General features: G+C 45.2%; 2 protein-coding genes and 1 long non-coding RNA gene across 4 annotated transcripts in view; 2 read left to right on the forward strand and 1 right to left on the reverse strand.

The window, feature by feature from the left end:
* Positions 1-5,720, forward strand: part of Pkd1l2 (polycystin 1 like 2) — an 82,761-nt gene extending 77,041 nt beyond the window's left edge. For both annotated transcript variants that reach the window (XM_040736303.1, XM_005073069.4), the window contains 4 exons: positions 1,210-1,420; positions 2,306-2,407; positions 2,852-2,983; positions 5,354-5,720. In XM_040736303.1, the coding sequence (XP_040592237.1) occupies positions 1,210-1,420; positions 2,306-2,407; positions 2,852-2,983; positions 5,354-5,515 (607 nt within the window). In that variant the 3' untranslated portion in view covers positions 5,516-5,720. The remainder of the gene's footprint in view (positions 1-1,209; positions 1,421-2,305; positions 2,408-2,851; positions 2,984-5,353) is intronic.
* On the reverse strand, positions 1,417-21,130 carry LOC121136242. Its single transcript, XR_005873383.1, has 3 exons — positions 20,305-21,130; positions 16,238-16,359; positions 1,417-1,793 (listed from the first exon to the last, which is right to left on the reverse strand). It is a non-coding gene; the product is annotated as an uncharacterized LOC121136242 (long non-coding RNA).
* On the forward strand, positions 6,896-15,586 carry Gcsh (glycine cleavage system protein H). The gene is made up of 5 exons (XM_005073068.4): positions 6,896-7,191; positions 11,316-11,395; positions 12,961-13,024; positions 13,902-14,033; positions 14,816-15,586. The coding sequence occupies exons 1-5, from the start codon at positions 7,053-7,055 to the stop codon at positions 14,911-14,913; spliced, it is 513 nt and encodes a 170-aa protein (XP_005073125.1). The 5' UTR covers positions 6,896-7,052; the 3' UTR covers positions 14,914-15,586.
* Positions 21,131-21,186: the final 56 nt, after the last annotated feature.

The raw sequence follows: 21,186 nt of genomic DNA on the forward strand, positions 1-21,186 counted from the left end.
CTGTGCACCGGAGACAGCCAGGCCTGCTCCGCCTAGAAGCTCAATGACACAAAGCAATCCAATTCTCACTTAGCACAACAAAGAGACGACAGCTCCATGTTTCTTGCAGTGTGAAGGCATCCCGGAATGTACACTCACTCAAACAGGTGCAGGAGGGAGTGGCATTTTTTGACCCCAGAGCTGGGAGGTCAAGACTCACAAAAACCTCTCTCCCATCCTCCCAGCTCCCCACACCAATATATTCCTCTTTTGTCATCCTTCCACAGCTGTGTAGCCAATAATCCAAATTGCTGGTGAAGGGCCCCGAGAACAAGCCACATTATCATCCATCCCCAACGCCAGAATTCTCATCATCTTCGTTGTCACCATCCTCACCATCATTACGCTCATTCTTCTCATCCCCCTCATCATCATGATCACCATCGTCACCAACAGCATCATCTTCATCATCATCACTGCTGTCACCATGACTACCACTTTATCACTCCACCATCACCAGTATCACCCTCACGACCACCGTGATGACCGAACTGGATTCGAACTCACAAAGATCCACCTGCCTCTGCCTCTCTAGTGCTGGATTAAAGGCACGCACAACCACACCTAGCACATTTTATTTATGAGTATTGGTGGGGGGGAGGAGAGAAAGAGCGAGAGAGCAGGCATCAACGTGCCACAGCCTGTGTGGAGGCCACAAGACAGCTTTCTGGAGTTGGTTCTCTCCATGTTTACACGGGTTCTGGGAATCAACTCAGGTGGCCAGGCTTGCATGGAAATTACTTTTAGTCATTGAGCCATCTTGATGGTAAATCTACTACTATCATTCTTTTTTGTTTGTTTGTTTTTGAGACAGGGTTTTTCTGTATTGTTTTGGAGGCTGTCCTGGAACTCTCTCTGTAGACCAGGCTGGCCTCAAACTCACAGAGATCCACCTGCCTCTGTCTCCCGAGTGCTGGGATTAAAGGCGTTCGTCACCACCGCCCAGCTACTACTATCATGCTTATCATCGTAAATCACCACCACCAACATTCTTCTCACTATCACCACCACCACCATTACCTGACTGGGGGGAATTAGAACTACTTTGTCTCCCAGACTCAGGACATATTGATCTCTGAGTTCATAGTAAATAGAACCCTGTATCTGGAAGGACTCCAGCCGTGCTTCCCCTGGCATCTGAGATGGGGCTTTCCCATTTTGTTCCCACAGGGGGATGAGTTTCAGTGAGACAGCAGCCACTGATGCTGCACTTGGTTACATCATTGCCTTCCTCGTCCTGCTGTCCACAGTGAAGCTTTGGCACCTGCTCCGCTTGAATCCCAAAATGAACATGATCACATCAGCACTGCGCCGTGCCTGGGGTGACATTTCGGGCTTTATCACCGTCATCCTTATCATGCTCCTGGCTTATTCCATTGCGGTGAGTGCTCCCTTTAGGAAAACCTCAGGGCAGGGCAGGTCTTGATGGAAGTAAAGGCTACTTGTCACGGTTAGGGGGAGACTGGGGAATTCAAAGGAAATGTCAGAACTTGTGGATCCAGGATCTTTTAACTAGGACCTTATGTAATTACCACCACAAAGACTGGACCTCAGTAGAATACGAGTGACACAGTATAATGTCCAAGACCAAAAGGATACAATGACCTCTCAGATGGGCTGCTTTCTGCAGCTAGGTCTGCTCAAGCGGCCAGTTCTGGTACCCCAGTTGCTTAGAAGCCTCATGGCTACTTTCCAGGCATGAACAGTGGGCTCCTGCTGTGCTCATGGATGAACTGGGTCACTGTCTCCTTGATCTAGGGCAGAGGTGGAGAGGTGAGGGTTCAAATACTTGAACTCAGCAGTGCCAATATTGTTTCATTCAGCCGCTTAACACTGCATGCTGACAGTTACATCTGTTTGTCACTAAGGGAAAAAAAGCCAAAGACCACCACCAACCTTGAGTCTTTGACTCTTTCGTATTGTCAAGTAATAAGAAAAAGACTTCTGACCTCTTCCTGTTATCTATCCAAATACTCATTCTGACTCTGAGGCTCAATAGGTCTGTGATTTTCCAGCATAGTCTTGGGTATCCATCTGTCTTTGACATTTAGCCATGCCTTTGTCATCTCTCACCCAGTTTTGTCCAGTCTTGCACCTCTCGCCACTCACAGATCACGGGCACCGCCGGCCCATGTGTCCCCATGTGCATTCCATTCTAACCCCTGCCTCCTCCCACTGAACACCCGAGTCGCTATCTCAGACAGGAGGACCAGGGGAGGGGCTTTCCACTTTCTTTCCCTCTTCACAAAGACTCTTTCCGTGACAGTCAAACTTAATGTTTGGTTGGAAACTCCGTTCCTACAAAACCCTTTTTGACGCAGCAGAAACAATGGTCAGCCTTCAACTGGGGATCTTCAACTACGAAGAGGTAATGGGAGTGGGGGTGGGGGCATGGCCGCTGCAATCTGGGCCAAATCTGTGTGTTAGAAAATCACTCCCTGCCCACCCTGCCCTATATTACCTTGAGTTCAGTACAGAGCCTGGCAAGCACAGGGCTTCCCTAGATGAATAAGAATGTTTCTCCACCTTTAGACAGCCTGCTCTGGGGGTTCCTGCTTATAGAACATCCGACCCTCAGGAGGGCCATGCTGGGATGCAGAAATTCCCAGCCTGTGTTTAGGGAAAGCAGTGGTGGGTATGGGTGCAGCCCTTCTGGGCCAGTTCCTGGAGAGCTCAGGCCACACTCCCAGCCCTAGGCAGAGGGCATCTTTGTAACTCTACTCAGCTCAGAGGGACCTGATTTGCTGCTGAGGGTTCCTTGGGGGGGATGGTGGCTACAGGAAATGGGCATGACTGGCTTTCTCCCTGGCAGGTCCTAGACTACAGCCCAGTTCTTGGCTCCTTCCTCATTGGGTCCTGCATAGTTTTTATGACATTTGTGGTACTGAATCTGTTTATCTCAGTCATTTTGGTGGCCTTCAGTGAGGAGCAAAAATGTGACCAGGTGAACTCACTCCTTTGACTTATTCTTCATATAAATGGGATCATATATGTACGTGCTTTTGCATCTGACTGTTTCCTCTTAGGACAATATTATTTTATTTTTGTATATGTGCATGTATGCCTATGTGTTCATATGGGCACCACCTGCCTGCTGTTCCTGTGAAGGCCAGAACTGGAATTCACTGGAACTGGAGCTAGTGTGGGTGCTAGCAATGGACCTGAGTCTTTAGCAAGAAGATCAATTGCTTTTAGATGCTGAACCATCTTTCCAGTCTGTGGAAAATTTTTTCCATTTTTCTTTTTGTTTATTTTTGTTTGTTTGTTTTTTGTTTTCCCAAGACAGGGTTTCTTTGTGTAGCTTTGGATCCTGTCCTGGAATTCACTTTGTAGATCAGGCTGGCCTCAAACTCACAGAGCTCTGCCTACCTCTTCCTCCCGTGTGCTGGGATTAAAGGCATGTACCACAGCCCCCAGCCTGAGGGCAATGTTTTTTTTTTTTTTTTTTTTGGTTTTTCGAGACAGGGTTTCTCTGTGGCTTTGGAGGCTGTCCTGGAACTCACTTTGTAGACCAGGCTGGTCTCGAACTCACAGAGATCCGCCTGCCTCTGCCTCCAGAGTGCTGGGATTAAAGGCGTGCACCACCACCGCCCGGCTTGAGGGCAATATTTTTGAAGCTCATCCTTGTTGTATGTATCAGCAACTCACTTTTTTTTTTTTTTAAAGTAGCTCAGGCTGGCCTTCTAACACGAAGATCAACCAGCCTCTTCCTCCTAGGTGATGGAATCAAAGGTGTGTGCTGCCACACCAGGCCTGCATAGTCTTTTGCAACTAAGTATTGTCCATGTTTTCATTGTTTAAGAACCTTCTTGGAGGGGAGTTACAGATGTTATGGATGGAATTTCTGTTCCCTAAAAAAAGACAACAAAAATATGTTAAAGTGCTAAGCCCCACTATTTCCACATATAACTATATTGGAGAGGAAAATCGTTGTTGATGTAATTGGCTGTAGATGGAAATTTCTGTCCTGCCCAGTCCTGTAGACTTTTAGTCCCAAATAAGCACACAAAGGCTTATATTAATTATAAACTGTTTGGCCTATGGCTCAGGCTTCTTATTGGCTAGCACTCTCTTAATTATTAACTTATTTCTACTCATCTGTGTATTTCCACATCATCTTGACTTATCAGTGATGCTCAAGTCTCTTGCTTTTTTTCCGGCAGCTGCATGTCATGTCACAACTCACTCCCTACATTCCTCTTCCCAGAATTCCCTTAGTCTGGTAGCCCCACCTATACTTCCTACCTGTCTACATCCTGCCTGTCCATTGGCCAAAACAGCTTTATTCATCAACCAATGAGAGAAACATATTCACAGCATACAGAAGACATCCCCCATCAATTGGTTAAGTGGTGTTACTCTGGATACCTAATCCAATAGAACTGCTTTGTTGATATATGTACAGTTTTGCTGTTTGTTTTAGACAAGGTCCCATGGATCTCAGTCTGACCTTGAACTCCTGATCCTCCTGCTTCTGCCTCCCAAGTGCTGGCATTATAAACATGTTCCACCATATCTACATGGTGTAGCCTTTAAGTGTGGCTTGTCATTCTTTATGTCCTACACTTTGTTTTTGCTTTGCTTTATTTGTTTATGAATGAACCAAGCTCATGATATACAGCTCAGACTGGATTTTGTTTTAGCCTCTAAGGGCTGGGATTACAGGTGTGTGCCTCCATGTCTTTTTCTTTATTTAAAGCTCCGGCAGTCTGTCTGTCTATCATCTATCTGCCTGCCTATCACTTATGGTTAAGTATGGGAAAGTTATAGTGAGAAATGCCTATTTAGTTTTTCATTCCCCAGAAACCCTAATCCGTCCCATGCTGGTGACACTGAGAGGTAAGCAGAGGAAGCAGAAGTGGCAATTACATAACAAAGGAAAAACCCGCCACTGCAGGGCTGAGTGAGGTGGGTGACAGTCATCCCTGAAAGGTGTCTGGTACCTAAATTCAGGTGCAGTAACCAGCCAAAGCTTTCTCTATCCAGTGTGGGATGGGAAGTGCTGCCAGGAAAACCCAGACATGCTCAGCACAGAGGAAGAGGGCCCATGGGGGACATGAAGAATCCCTGCCCGCCCCAGGGAGGTAGATCCCCAGAAGTAGGTCATCCCAACCCTAGAACAGCCTAGTGACTTTAGGCTTGGAACAAACAGGCTGTTTTTGTTTGTTTTGTGGTGTTGAGGATGAAGCCCAGAGCTTTGAGCTTACTAACCACATGCTCTACCACCAAGCCATAGCCTCAGCCCTGGGACCAAACAGGACAGTAATCCCTTGGGGTGGTTCCAGATGCATCACTTGGTCCTCTCTTCTTACAGCTGTCGGAGGAAGGAGAGATGGCAGACTTGCTCCTGATGAAAATCCTCAGCTTTTTGGGTGTCAGATGTAAAAGGGAAGAGCCGCCGAGCAGCAATGACCAGCCAGAGTCGTCTTCCCTGGCTCTGTGCCCTCAACCAGCACAAGCTTTGCCCCGGATTTAAACTGTTCATCCACATGTCCAGGAAGGTCAGAGCTTCCAGTCTGCTCATGCCAGTGATGCTGAAGTCTCACAGGAGGGCTGGCTTTGCTGTCTATAGAAGAGTTCTGGAACCCAGCTAATAAAATAGTCACAATACCTACATATATAATAGTACGTGTTCAAATGTATTTCTTCCTAGAAATAAAATACACGTATGTGGAAAAGAATATTCTCTACAGAACAATTAATTCACCGCTTTGGCTATTGGCAGTTGCCTTGAATGATCTCAGAATTCTTCCAAATGTTAATAGCTGTCCAGTTAGTTTTCTGGGACCAAGAATGACAAAGTTGAGTGGCTTAAAAAACAAGAAGAATGCCTGTCGGTGGTGGCACATGACTATAATCTCAGCACTCGGGAGGCAGAGGTAGGCAGTTCTCTGTGAGTTTAAGGCCAACCTGTCTATAAATCGAGTTCCAGGGCAGCCAGGACTATAATATAGAGAAAGCTTGTCTCAGAAAATAAAAAGCAACAAACAAACAAACAAGAAACAGGAAGAACACTATTACTGTCTAGCGTTTTGTTTTCTTGAGACAGGATTTCTCTGTACAGCTCTGGATGTCCTGGAACTCTCTTTGTACAGCTGACCCTGAGGATGGACAACACCTACTTTCTAGCTGGATATTAAAAATCTTCTTAAGGGGTTGGGAAATGAGGCAGTGGTTAAGAGTAGTCGATGCTCCTGCTCGTGCAGAGGACCCAGGTTCATTTCCAGAGTCCACACTTGGTTGCTAAGGAGCAATGGGCTGAAAACTCCTGAATCTCCAGTCTTCACCTCCAGGGTGCTGTCATCAAAGATAATACAAGGCCCGCATAAATTGTGTTATTCTCCATTTCCCTTGGGTTTAAGAGTCTCTGACCCTCTTGGCATCTGTAAAGTAATAAAGTGGCTTCCTGGGTTGTTTTCAACATTTAAAAACGCATACGATCTGTGTCAGTGTGACTTTGTAAGATGCCTACTACTGGTCTTCAGATGAAATGAATCCCCTTGGGGGTGACCTTGTGCAGATAGGCATGGTTGTGCTTTAAAGGACGTGGCGGGATCTCGTCTTTCCTAGGACTTTTTGATTTAATGGCATGAGATTGCGTTAGCCCAACAAAGACATCCTTGCTGGATTCTTTCTCTGGCCACTGAGGTGATGCAGTTTAGGGGAATGCACAGATTGCTGACCAACTGCTTGTGTTCACAAGATCCCACTCTTGGTGCGAGGCTCCGCCCTTCGATGAGGCCCCGCCCCTCCCCGCCCAGCCGTTCCGCCCCGCCCCTCCCCGCCCAGCCGTTCCGCGCCCCTCACACTGCCCCATCCGGGCCTCAGCTCCTCCACAGGCACACACCCCTCGCGCACGTTGTCCTATCTGAAATGGGACCTTCGAGTTGTCCAATCAGAGAGCATCTTGCCCGAGCTCCGCCCCGGGCTCGGTGCTCCGCTTATTCTGGCCCACCCTGTTAGCGCCCGCCCGGTGGCGGAGGCGCAGTGCGGTTACCCTAGGAACCTTGATCATGTCGCTGCGAGTGGCTAGGAGCGCGTGGGCCGTGGCCTGCAGTCTGCGTACCGCCTTGGCCTCCTGCCCACCGCGGCCCTGGGTGCTGAGCGCCGCCGCCGTCCGAGCTCTGAGCACTGGATCCGCTGTGCAGTCGGGTAAGTGAGGGGCACGTGGTCGAGCCGCCCGGAGATAGGCGAGCTGTAGCTCTGTCCGCGCTTCTTCTTGCTCTTGGGATCCTGGTTCTGCGGTTCTTCTCTTAAAGTAGGCGAGAGGACAGGAGCAAACTTTGCACCCGGGGTGGAGCTAGGAGGGAAGGCCCGCTGGACCTGCAGATAGCCCGGCCACTCATGCTGGAGTGACTTACATTTGGGTGCACCGAGACCCCAAATGTGGAGTGCTTAGCAAAAAGAACCATAACAGGAAAATGCGAAGCGAAGTTAAGAAGAAGCACTTACTAAAATTTAGCACCGAGTGCACACGCAGACAAATGAAAGAAAAGTCAAAGTGAAGAAGTAAAAGCTTTTTACTACTCTCCCCTTCCCCCCGCAAAGCCAAGCATGGCGTTGAAGATTCAGCTGTGAACTACAGAAAGCAAGGGAAAGTGTTCTAGACTTCAGAGAAGTTCTGATAATGTCTGTAATTGAGTCACTGATGTGTACTGGGGCTGAAAAGAGGCTAATTTGACGGACTGGAAATAACTGGGAGACCTGCCCATTATACGTGTTCGCACAGTTAGCTGGGAAACAGTTTTCTTTCTTTATGTGCAAATAGTGGAGACCCCTGTTGCCCTTTGTACGATCCCTATTCAGGCAGCACAAATCTGAACGGCTGCTCTCAGCAAGTCTCTTGGGTCAGAAATCTGTGCGAACTCAAAATGTTGATCACGTTATTCCTCAGTGTGGAGTGCAAAGTTTGCTCCTTTCTTGCTAAAATTTCTCTATTGTTTGTGACACAGCAGTGTTGCTGACTGGAATACAAGGGTAGAGCACTGCTCAGATAACTCCATTTCAGACCAGGAAGGTGAGTGGCCCCCACCTCTAACAGTCAGCACTCCTGACTCTCACTGTGTCTGAGACCAGCTTGAGCTGCATACCGAGTTCCAGGTTGTTAGTTAAATATTGCCCACAATATCAATTCTCCTGGTCTGCCTAACTACTCGGGTTTTCATTTTTACCCTTTTTTAACTGGCAGAATTGTGCATACTTATTTTGCAGGGTGCAGGCCCTGCCCTTGGAAAAGCATACAGACTTTACTCACTCCTGGCTCTTCCTCTCACAGCTGCGTGGTCTTGGGCCCAGGCTCTCAACTTCTCAGAACCCCAGTGTCCCGCATTAAGACAGCAGAGGAAGTAGCTACCTCAGAGTTACTGGGAGGAAGAAGTGAACTAAGGTCCTGTCTCCCGAACTTGACACTGAATAGTGTTATTAAATATTAGTATGTATTACATAACTAAATGTACACATAACAGAGTCATTAGATAAAATAGATTGTATTTGGGAATTGAAAGGAAAGGAATGAAGGATTTTCCTCAGTTACAGCTCAGTTTTTCTGCGGTCTCAAACCATGGTGGGTTTTGTTTCTTTTTTCTTTTTTTTTTTGGTTTTACGAGACAGGGTTTCTCTGTATTGTTTTGGAGGCTGTCGGTCCAGCCTGGCCTCGAACTCACAGAGATCCGCCTGCCTCTGCCTCCCGAGTGCTGGGATTAAAGGCGTGCGCCACCAACGCCCAGCGGGTTTTGTTTCTTTTCCCTGAGGCATGATCTCACGTGATCTCACTTAGTTTAGCTTGAAGATTCCTGTGTAGCCAAGGATGACCTTGAACTTCAGGTCCTCATGACATTTCGGGGACTATAGGCAAGCACCACCACACCCAGTTTATGCAGTGCTAGGGACTGATCCCAGAGTTACCTCAGTAATAGGCAAGCACCCTACCAACTAAGCCACATCCCCAGTCCTCAAACCGTGTTTTTCAAGGCTTAGGAAGAAAGTAATTATTTACCTAATCTGTTTTTTTTTTTTTTGGTCGGGTCAAGGGTTAATGGAGAATTGGAATCACACTGTGGTTAGCCTAAGTAGCATGCCTGGTCTAAAGGATGATAGTGGACTTTGAGGTCAAGTGGACCTAGGTGTGCTCAGAATGCTGCTGGCAAAGTTGAGGCCAATATTAGCAGGGTGACACGTATTTGTAACTGTCCGCCCCTTATAGTCAGACACTATGCTGCTTTTGAACTGCTCGTGATTGGTAATGTAATCAGTGAATTCTAGACTTTTAAGAACATGAAAGTTGAGTGCTGAAGCCATATAGCTATACAAATTCCTTTTCCTTTTTTTTTTTTTTTTTTCTCGATACAGGGTTTCTCTATTGTTTTGGAACCCATCTTGGAACTCACTCTGTAGACCAGGCTGGCCTTGAACTCACAGAGATCCGCCTGCCTCTGCCTCCCGAGCACTGGAATTAAAGGCGTGCGCCACCAACGCCCGGCTCTCTTTGGTTTTTTGAGACAGGGTTTCTCTGTAGCTTTGGAATCTGTCCTGAGATTCACTCTGTAGACCAGGCTGGCCTCAAACTTACCGAGATGCCCTTGCCTCTGCCTTCCAAGTGTTGGAATTAAAGGTGTGCGCCACCACCACCTGGCTAAGTTTTATATCTTACGGATTTATGTTATAGGTGTTCTGCTTGAGTATATGTCTGTGTACATGGTGCCTGGTGCCCTGGGAGGTCAGAAGAGAGCCATCAGATTTACTGAAACTGTAATTACAGGCAGTTGTGAGCCACCATGTGAATGCTAGAAACTGGACCCAGGTCCTCTGCAAGAGCAGCACATGCAGGGCTGGAGAGGTGGCTCATCAGTTAAAGGCACTGGCTGCCCTTCCAGAGGACCTGGGTTCAATTCCCAGTACCCACATGGCATCTCACAACTGTCTGTAGCTCCAGTTCAAGGGGTTCTGACATCTTCAAACAGATATGCGTTCAGGAAAACACCAATGCATATAAAATAAAAATAAATTTCTAAAAAAAGAGGAACACATGCTTTTAACTGCTGAGCCATCTCCAGCCTCAAATATTTTTCTTTTCTTCTGAGACAGTGTCTTGTGTTGCCCAAGCTCCCTTAAACTCTCATACTCAACTGATCTCCTGCCTTGGCCTTCCCATATTACAGGTCACTGAGCCCTGTGTAAATCAATCCCCCTCCCCCATTAGTGGAATGAACAAGAGCCCCACATGGTAGACAAGTGATCATCTACTGAGCTATATTCTCAGTCCTTCAAAACTTGTTTTTCTGTTTGATATCATCTTAATGTTATTTTTATTATTTTTATATGTACGGGTATTTTGCCTGCAGTTATATCTGTGTACCGTGTACATGCAGTGCCTGCAGAGGCCACAAGTTGGGACTGGAGTTAAGGATGGTTATGAGCCATTGTGTGGATGCTGGGAGTTGAACCAGGTTCCTTTGGAAGAATTGCCAGTGCTCTTAGCTGCTGAGTCATCTCTTCAGCCAATCTTAATATAATAGATCTGAACTCTTGATCCTCCTGCTACAACCTCCTAAGGGCTGGGTTACAGGCATATGCCACTGTGTCCAGTAAAACTTGCAGATTGCCCTTGAACTTGCAATCTTCCCAACCCAGCCTTGTATTTCAGATGCGTCAGCTGTATACTTCTTGGCATGTATCACTTTCTTTATGCTGCCTCCCCAAACCCATTACTGCAAGCCTGTCTTCAAAGAATAGAGTTCTTTGTTCAAGACCAGACCTATAGTCATAGAGTGAACTCAGGAAATATACTCGGAAATTTTGAGTGATTTAGGCTGATGTTAAAACAGATAAGCCCAGGGATGTACAAGGTGTTCCATGTAAGATACGCTCTTGGGACTGAGAGATGGCTCTGTGGTTAAGAGCATTGATTGCTGTTCCAGAGATACTGGGTTTGGGTTCCAGCACCACCATCTTTAATTCCAGTTTCAGGGGATCTGGCATCTCTTGTAGCCTCCATGGAGCCTGCATACATGTAGTGCACATATACACATGCAGACTAAACCCTCACATACATAATTTTTTACATTTCTCTCAGTGCATCTGTGGCTACACAAACGTGTGTCTTAAAACTGCCCTGTCTTTCCACATTGTTCTTTACTGGGCATCACACTACTGCAAAGTAATATCAGTAAGTCAGTCTCAGTCCTGGGGAAGTCTTTCCTTTTGACAGGAATGATGTTGGAAGGGCTGGTGAAGAAGGGATGCTGCTGCTTTTCTGAAATACTGGTCTTCTGTTTTAGTGCGTAAATTCACAGAGAAACATGAATGGATAACCACAGAGAATGGTATTGGAACAGTGGGAATCAGCAATTTTGCACAGGTATTGATTGGATTGTCTTGAAGTGTTTGTAACAGATTGTCTCTACCTTATGAAATGGTATCCTTAGGGAGCAATCTAAAGTAAAATATGTAAAATGTGAATTAGAGCATCATATGGTCTTAAAATGTTTAAATAGACACTGTTTGGCATATTGGCACAAACACCCTCAGGCCAAGGCAGGAGATTATGAGTTTGAGCCCAGCTTGGGCAAGACCCCGCCCACCCCCCCCACCCCCCCGAAAAAACCCAACAGTACTGGGTCAACACTTAAAAGCAGGGAATATTATTTAAGAAAAATTTCATGTTGAACAGCTAAGAGCAAGCTCAAGGGCTGGGGTGGGATGCCACTGTAGATATGTGAGAGCTTACACAGATAAACACTGCTGACACAAAGAAGAGACCTTTTATTTAGCTGCTCTTTACTCTAGAAATAACCCTATTTTGTTCTCCCCATACTGAGATACTTTTCAAAAGAACAAGAGCAAAGCAGTAGCACAGCCAGTGGTTTCAGCCGGATGGATGTGCAGTGAGGCAGGAGATAACTGCTGGAAAGACCTCTGGGGTTCTGATACCTTCACTGGCATACCTGTGTATCCACTGAGGGGCTCAGTACAGGTTGTTCATCTACAAGGGCAATCACCTATTCAACAGCAACTTATGGGGTGTGTGTGATACAGCCCATCTGGGTGGTGTGAGGAAAGGTGGGTTAGTTGTCTGAGGCCGTGGTGCCAGTGTCTTGGGCGGCAGGTTCATGAGGACCACTATGATGAATAAGTGGGTAAGGTTTCATACAGTGCAGTTTGGGTCACAGCCTAAAACTGCAGAGGTGGAAAGCACAGGGTGCTCAGAACAACTAGCAGTCTTGTTTGGAGCGTGTGCTTTGTGCCTGGGGTTACTCCAGCCTAGACGTCAAATCTGGCTGGTGGTTTGTTTTTTGTAGTGCAGCTCCCAGTAGGGTAAAAGAACCAACTCCTGTAGGTTATCCACTGACTTCCACATGTTTTTACACATGTACATACCATGCATTAACACCTGCCCACAGTGCACTTAACATTTTAAAGTATTACTAATTTATGCAGCACTGTGGGTGAACCCTGGGTCACACACACACATGCTAGGCAGGTTTTCCTCTACTGCCTACATCTCCAGCCTTTTCTTTCTTTTCATTTTGAAATAGGCTCTGGCTAAGGTGCCTTAGCTGGGCTTGAGCCAATTCTGTAGCAAAGGTGGGTCTTGAACTTGGGTTCTCCCTTTCTCAGCCTTTGACAGGTGTACCAAATTTCATCTGATTTTATTTTTGTGTAATGGAGTCTCATTATGCAACTGAGGCTGGATTTGAACTTACAACTTCCTATATCTGCTTCTCAAGAGCTGGATTTTAGGTTTATGCCACCACACCTGGCCCATTTTACATGTTTAGAGGGTTGTAAAGAAAAGCAAAGAATATAGCTCCTCGATGGTGAAATACATAGACAAAAATATAGGCAATTGGGTGTTTTTGTCTCTTTCCTGTTCTTTGATAGGGTCAACTTGTTAGATATTTTTATGTTGTTTTTGTATTTTAGGAAGCTTTGGGAGATGTTGTTTACTGTAGTCTGCCTGAAATTGGGACAAAACTGAAAAAACAAGGTGAGTTTGTTTCTCATTCTGGAATGTCACAGACCAATCAGCCTGGCCTTAAACTCACAGAGACCTGCCTGCCTGCCTCCTAAGCCACCACACCCCGTTTATTTTTTATTTTTTTTATTTTTTGCTTTTTGTTTTTTAAAACAGACAGGGTTTCACCATATAATCCTGGCTAGCCTCAAACTCCCTGCATGGTTAGATTATATGCATGTGCCACCATAGCTAGTTATGTTTAGGTCATTAAGTTTGCTTTGGAGACTTTATTTTCTTCTTTCATATGTTTTATTTGGTCTTTATGTATTTTCTTTTTCTTGCCTTATTGCACTGGCTGGGACTGTCTGAAAAATGTTGTAATAGAGGTGGTGAGAGTGGGTGTCATTGCCTTGTTCCTCATCTTAGGAGGAAGCAGTTGCTATTTCATCAACAGGTGTGGTGATGGCTGTGGGACAGTTCATAGTTGCTCATTATTAGTTGAGGTTCCTTTCTGTTTTCAAAGACTTTGATCATTCTGTAGCTCAGGCTAGCCTCTAACTTGCTCTGTAGCTGAGGGTGATCTTGAACTCCTGATTCTCCTTCCTGTCTCCCCAGTATTGTGATTGCAGGTGTCGCCTGCATTTGAATCCACAGCCTTATGTATGCTAGTCAAGCACTGTATTCACTAAGCTACATCCCTCACCATATTTTCTATTTTTGTTTTTGTCTTTTTGTTTAGACAGTGTCTCACTATGTATCCCTGGTCTGGAACTCACTCTGGTCTCAAACTTATAGAGATCCCCCTGTCTCTGTTTCAAGTGCTGGGATTAAGGGTGTGTGCCACCACTCCTGGCCACATTTGTTTTTGTAATATTTGATGTTAACTGTCTTCACTACTTCCTTTTAGATGAATTTGGTGCTTTGGAGAGTGTGAAGGCTGCCAGTGAACTCTACTCTCCTCTGTCAGGAGAGGTAACTGAAGTCAATGAAGCACTTGCAGAAAATCCAGGGCTCGTCAACAAATCCTGTTATGAAGATGGTACGTTGTTGCTCAGAATTTCAGCCCTACAATAACCCAGTGAAGTATGCCAGCTGCAGTTTTCTCCATGTTATAGATGAATGGAGGACCCCGGAAAAGTAACTGGAGTGTCAGAGTCAATACGTGGCAAAATCGGTTGTGGTTCTCTTTGACTTGCTGCCATGCCCTTCATACTTTCTGAGGCTTTCTCTCTTTTTGGGGGGTGGGATGGGTGGTTTGAGACAAGGTCTCTCTATATAGCCATTGCTGGTGTCAGAATCACAGATACTCACCTACCTTTGCCTCCCAAGGACTGGGATTAGAGGTGTGTGCCACCATACCTGGTCCTAGGTCTTTCTACTGCCCTAATAGTTAGTGTTTGGTATGTCTTTGTTAAAAATATAAATTAAATTTGCCCCAAGATTTTATTTAAAATATTTTAATTAGGAAATATAATTCTGTGTAGGAGTATTTACATTTGAGGGCAGGTACCCTCAGGGGTTAGGGGAGGGCATCAAATCTTCTGGAGCTGGAGTTATGGGTGGTTGTGAGTCACTGATGTGTTAGGAACCAAACTTGGATCCCTTGCTCCAGCAGTATGCTCTCTTAAAAAACAGCCATCTCATTCCAGGCCACTAATTTCTTAGGGCTAAAATTTGTTGAACAAATAATGGATGCAAATTAGAGTAACAGCATCAATTAATTGAGGGTACTCTATTAATTTTGAGGGACTTAAAAATTCATATTTTGAATGAATTTAAGTTTTGAAAAGGGCAATTTGAAATGAAGTTTTTTGGTTACAGGTTGGCTGATCAAGATGACAGTGAGTGACCCTTCAGAGCTGGATGAATTAATGAGTGAAGAAGCATATGAGAAATATGTGAAATCCATTGAGGAGTGAGCATGGCACTCCCACTCCCAAATAAAACTGTCGGAAGTAACTTGCTCCATCATGCTTGTCTTAAGTTAGTGGAGAATAGAAGATCTGAAATAACTTCTAGCAATACTGATGGAAAGAAACTACTCAACAGTGCTACTTAAAAACCCCAACTTCCTGATGGGTACAGATAAATATAATGTACATATTTTTAATAATCTTCATACTAGGTATTTAGACTAGGGTTAAGCTCTGGTGTTTAGAATTCTTGAGATCATTTATGGTAATAAAGTGGTTATGAAGCTGGGTTTGGTGACAAACTACCTGTTAGTCCCAGCACTTGATAGGCAGATCTCTTGTTTCCAGGTCAGCCTGGTCTACTAACAAGTTCCAGGTCAGCCAGAGTTACATGGTGAGACCCTACCTAGTGACGACAAGAATTCCATAATTCAGGATAATAGTGTTGCAAATCTCACATAATACTGTAACTTGCCCATATCCACTGGGATTCTGGTTGAAGGACTTAATGTGTTTCTCATTGGAAATGCCTGGGAGCACAGGAAACTATAGTACAGATGAAGGACAGTACTGTCTTAATTTTACCATGTGCTGTGTGGGCTGCCATTGTTTTTCCACCCTGACATACTGGTTTTGCAACACAGTGAGAAACAAATAAAACATTCATCCTCTTTGTTCATCTTGGTTTTTAATGTCTTGGATATTAATGTCTCATTTAGTGACTACTAGTTTTGTTTTGTTTTGTTTTTTTGGTTTTTACGAGACAGGGTTTCTCTGTATTGTTTTGGAGGCTATCGGTCCAGCCCGGCCTCGAACTCACAGCGATCCGCCTGCCTCTGCCTCCCGAGTGCTGGGATTAAAGGCATGCACCACCACTGCCCGGCTTGTGACTACTAGTTTTATAAGGACTGACTTTAATTTATAGGAAATTAGTGTGTGTGTCTGATGCTAGGGATGCTACTGAGCTATATACTTTGTCTAGCCATGGGAAATTATTTAAAAAAAAAAAATTAAGCCAGGGGCTGAATTGAGGGTTCAGTGATTAAGAGCAGTTACTATTCTTGCAGAGAACCTGGGATAGTGGTGGGAACTATCCCACTATCCCTAACTCTAGTTCCAGAGAATCTGCTACCTTCTGATCTCTAAAGGTACCAGACACACGTAAGATAGACATGCATACATTCAGGCATAAAGTACATAAAACAATTCTAAAATTAAAAAGAAGTATATGCCTAACAATGAAAGATGTGAGGAAAGTAAAGATGCACAGGCCAGAAATCACTTCGCTCTGTCATTTGAATATGATTAGAAAGAAATCACTAATGCTCACCTGACAGGGCAGACATCCATCAAGACGTGATTTTCCCAGGTCCAGGTTCGCCCTGTGCTTTCCCCTAAGGCAAATTAGTTTATATAATTTTCAGTAATGGGAGACTGCATTCACTCTTTCGCCTATGATAATAAAAAAGAGAGAATGAAATTACCATCTTCACTTGTGCTAGCTTAGAAGAGGGAAAATGGGTGACAGTTGGTCATCATTGTACATGGTATAACTGAATGTAAATCATGATTAGGTTTCCATCTAATAGGAATAGCAGACACTAGAACCTTCTGATAATGACTTAACTTCTCTACAGTCCAAGTGTACTTAACTGCCAAAAGGTATTTTCAGACAGCTAATATGACATATTCTCTAATTTAGTGAACTAAAAAAATGCTGACTGGGGGGTTATATAGGCTTAAGCCTATAATGCCAGCCAGTACTTACGAGTTGGAGGCAGGAATTGGGTTTAAGGTCATCTTTTGACTACAGATCCCATGGTAGATATTCCCTCTGACTACAGAAGAGGGAAAGATTCAAACACTTGGTGGAGAGCAGCAAAGGAGCAGTTTCCTCAGACACTGCTGATGGAAAACGGCTCCCACCAAGTTATGTTTGTATCCTCACCAAAAAGTACCCGAGGTGTCATGGATGACTGTCTTTTGTGTGCTTAGCAACAGGCTAATTAATCTTGCTGTCAGGAACTAGGTAATAATTACATAAGTGTCCTTTGATCTTTATAGCCATCAATCTATCACTATATGCCAATTCACAGAAAAGAAAGAGATATGGATAAGGTGTTGAACACTGATCGGTCACCAGAGGATTCTCACCTTTCCTGGTCTGACTTCATTTGTCCCTTAGCAAATGCAGACAAGTGTAACTTTAACTGTTCTACTATGAACACACACATTTAAAAAAATAGTACAAGTGGAAAATTCTTACCTGATCTCATGTGACACGGAAGTAAAAATTCATGTATAGTTTAATAGTTTAAAATCATGCTAGGGGATGGCCCAGTGGGTAAGACCCCTAGCTTTGGAAGCATAAGGATCTGTGTTCAAATTTCTGGGACCCACCTAAAAAGTCAAGTGTAGCTGCAAGGACACAGGGTCACTAGGGTCTTGATGGCCTCTAAGCTAGCTCCAGGTTCTGAGAAAACTATCTCTAATCCCAGCATTCGGGAGGCAGAGGCAGGCGGATCTCTCTAGTTCGAGACCAGCCTGGTCTACAAGGGCTAGTTCCAGGACATCCTCCAAAGCCACAGAAAAACCAGGTCTGAAGAAAAAAAAAAACCTATCTCAATAGAATAGGGCAAAAAATACCTCTATCTTCCAGGCACATGCAAACCACACACAAACACACACACACACAGAGCAGAACATGCTAACTTGCTTTTTCAGCTATCTGGAATATAGACTTAGTTGCACTATCACTTTTGCAGTACAAAATAATACGGCTTTTTGGTTTTTTTCTCTTTTTTTTTTTTTTGTTTTTTGTTTTTTTTTGGCACAGACACAGCAGGCACACACTCCAACCACTAAGCCACATCTTCAGCCCTCTTAAAAATGGTTTGTCAGCGGGCGTTGGTGGCGCACGCCTTTAATCCCAGCACTCGGGAGGCAGAGGCAGGCGGATCTCTGTGAGTTCGAGACCAGCCTGGACTACCAAGCGAGTTCCAGGACAGCCTCCAAAGCTACAGAGAAACCCTGTCTCGAAAAGCCAAAAAAAAAAAATGGTTTGTCAGTGGAATTTTCTTTACTGCTTTGTTTGATACAGGATCTCATTCTGTAGCCTAGGCTGGTCTTGAACTCATGGCAATCCTCTTGCCTCAGCTTCTGTAGTGCTAGATTTCAGGTTTGAGCCATACTTTGTTGTTTTATTTTGGTTTGGTTTGTCATGACAGGGTTTCTCTGGGTAGTCCTGGCTGTCCTGGAACTCACTCTGTATATCAGGGTGTTCTTGAACTTACAGAGATCCAGCTGCCTCTGCCTCATGAGTGCCACCACAGTATGGCTTGTTTTGTGGTTTTTTTTTTTTTTTTTTTTTTGGTTTTTACGAGACAGGGTTTCTCTGTATTGTTTTGGAGGCTATCGGTCCAGCCTGGCCCGAACACACAAAGATCCGCCTGCCTCTGCCTCCCGAGTGCTGGGATTAAAGGCGTGCGCCACCACCGCCCGGCTTGTTTTGTGTTTTTGAGACAGGCTCTCATATAGCCAAGGCTGGTGTGGAGGATGTAGCCATGTAACCTTTGTAAGTGTTACAGCTCAGATGGAAAGGTACCCTGGCAGTTGGGACCTAAGGAAATACCTTAACACAAGAGATTTATTGGTTTCTGCTAGGGTGTGGGGTGGTGGGGAGAGAAGCAGCAGAGAACCAGGCAGAACATGTAGCTTATATAGGGTTTCTTGCTGGCCGTGGGGACGACAAGAACAGACACACAATTTCCTGGGTGGCCTGGGATTGGAGGGATTATGTGGCCTGATTTTGGGGCAGGCTCAGGGATGGATGGGCTTTTTTTTTTCTTGGCCACTCTCCTGTTTTGAGGGGCTGGGAACCTTAATAAGAACTGGGAGAGGGTGGGGGTGGCCACTTCTGTGCCTCAAGGGATTTCAGCCACCAGAGTAGTCTAGGAACCTGGTAGCCACAGGTCTCCAGGGACAGTGCTTACATTTGGCAGGGGAAGCACTCCTGCCACCATAGCTGGCTTAAATAGCCAGGAACCTCGAGCTCCAGGTTTTCCTGCTCTCCTCCGCCAAGATCTGGATTACTGACAGGCATGTGTCACCACACCCGGCCTGACTTCAAGTTTTTGAAGAATACTTTTTTTTTTCTTCCTTTGCCTTGCTGGTTTGCTTTAGTCTTTGTCATTTCTTGAAGAATGTTTTCAAAGAATTAACACCTCAGAAATATAACAGGGGGGTTGGAGAGATGGTTCAGTGGTTAAAAGATCTGGTTGCTCTTATAAAAGACCTGGGTTCAATTCCCAGCACCTACATGGAGGCTCATGAACGCCTGTAACTCCAGTTCCAGAGGATCCAATCCCCTTCTGGCCTCCGTGTATACCAGGCATAGAAGTAGTGCACCAATAAAATGCACTGAAAAGTTTTAAGCATTTAAAAATATTAAAGTTTTACAAAAACAAAGAAAGAAGGCCGGGTAGTGGTGGCACATGCCTTTAATCACATTACTCAGGAGGCAGAGGCAGGCAGATCTTTGTGAGTTCAAGGCCAGCCTGGTCTATAGGGTTAGTTCCAGGACAGCCAGAGCTGTTACCCAGAGAAACTCTTGTCTTGAAAAAAAAAACCAAAAACAAAACCCCCAAAATAAAGAGATTGTTCAGAAAGCATTAAAACATAAAACAACAACAAAACCAAAGCAACAACAAAACCTCACAAACACCTTGAAGGTAGTTGACCATATTGGGTTTTAGAACCATTTGAAAACACTCAGTACAGGAACTAATCAACACATTCAGTTCCTCAGCAGATTGAAATTTTAATCCCCCCAAATTTCTGGGATTTTTTTGTGGTTGTTTAAAAGACTTTCAGTTGTAAAAATTACGATTGAGGGGCTACAGAGATGGCTCAGGGGTCAAGAGCACAGACTGCTCTTCCAGAGGACCCAGGTTCAATTTCCAGCACCCACATACCTGTCTGTTTAAGATCTGACACTCCCACACAGACATACATGCAGGCAAAACACCAATGCACATAAAATAAAATACATAATTAAAAAATTACGCTTAAGTGGGCAGATGTGGTAGGACATGCTTGTAATTCTAGTATTCACTGACAAAGGGAAGACATGGACTTGGTAGGGGTGGGGAGCTGGGCAGACTAGGCAACATGAGACCCTACTTCAAAATACAGAAGAATGGAGTCACATCTTGGTGACTGACCAGCACATGAAGCCCTGGGTTTGCTCATCAGCATTGGAAAAAAAAAGCTAACTTTGATCATGCCTTTACTGCTGCCCAGCACAAATGTATACACACGGGCAACACATATAGATACCATTGTTTCTATGTTATGAAATATATTGGGATAGCAACATATACAGACACGGGGAAATACCTTAACAAGTAGTCACATGTTAGAAGAGGACTTTGTTCCAATCTCATTGAATAAGTACCACACATATCCCATAAATCGGGAAAGTAGTCATTCTTAGTTATTTTCCAAATGCCTTTGAGTCACAGTGGTACTGGAGACTTGCTCTCTTACTGCAGGAATATTTTTTAAATCAGAAAGAAGCGGGGCCCTGGAACTACACCTGAGTTGGGCGCTAGACTTAACACTCAATGCTTCACTTCAGGCATAGGTTTCCAGCCTGGGGTATGTCATTTCAGTGCTCAAAAGCAACCAGAGCAGCATGGCAGAAGGTGGGGGCCAACTTGCCAAAAGCTCAGTGAATGCTAGCTGCCGCTGCCCCAGAAAAGCAGGTGGCACTGAAAGGCACAAAACAAGAAATCCCTCATATTAGCAGATGTGGAAGCCACGCCCGTAATCCCCTTAATGTTGATTCAGGAGACCGAGGAAGGAGGGTTGCCGGGAGTCTGAGGTCATACCAGGCTATACAGCAAGTGAGACCCTGTCTCAGAAATACGCAAACAGAAAACGAGTCTTCTCATGAAGTTCTGGGCATGCATTCCACTAGCACGCGGGATCTCAAGAAGGGAGACTTCTGCCCGAAGGGGCAAGTGTCAAATCTGCAGATACTGTTTGCCTGGCATCTGGTGAGTCCCTTCTGGAAGGCAAAAGGCTGTTCCCAAAGCCCAAAACGTCGACAGCGAAAAACCCTCGAAGCCGCCTGACAGCACGCGGGCCGCAATTTCCCAGACGAGACATCACGACGCGCAGGCGCCGCTGCCAGAAGCCGGAAACTACCCCACAGACCGCTGGAGGCAACGCGCACAGCACGAAGGGAACGCTCCTTGAGCGGCTTTGTTGAGGCGT

Source organism: Mesocricetus auratus, unplaced genomic scaffold (assembly GCF_017639785.1).
Source record: "Mesocricetus auratus isolate SY011 unplaced genomic scaffold, BCM_Maur_2.0 Super-Scaffold_6723, whole genome shotgun sequence".
NCBI lineage: Eukaryota > Metazoa > Chordata > Mammalia > Rodentia > Cricetidae > Mesocricetus > Mesocricetus auratus.

Bases quoted from the DNA above. Each gene is read 5' to 3' on its own strand.
- Gcsh (XM_005073068.4), top strand. From the start codon at position 7,053: ATGTCGCTGCGAGTGGCTAGGAGCGCGTGGGCCGTGGCCTGCAGTCTG. The intron at 13,025-13,901 runs GTGAGTTTGTTT...ACTTCCTTTTAG, and splicing joins GACAAAACTGAAAAAACAAG to ATGAATTTGGTGCTTTGGAG. The intron at 14,034-14,815 runs GTACGTTGTTGC...TTTTGGTTACAG, and splicing joins CAAATCCTGTTATGAAGATG to GTTGGCTGATCAAGATGACA.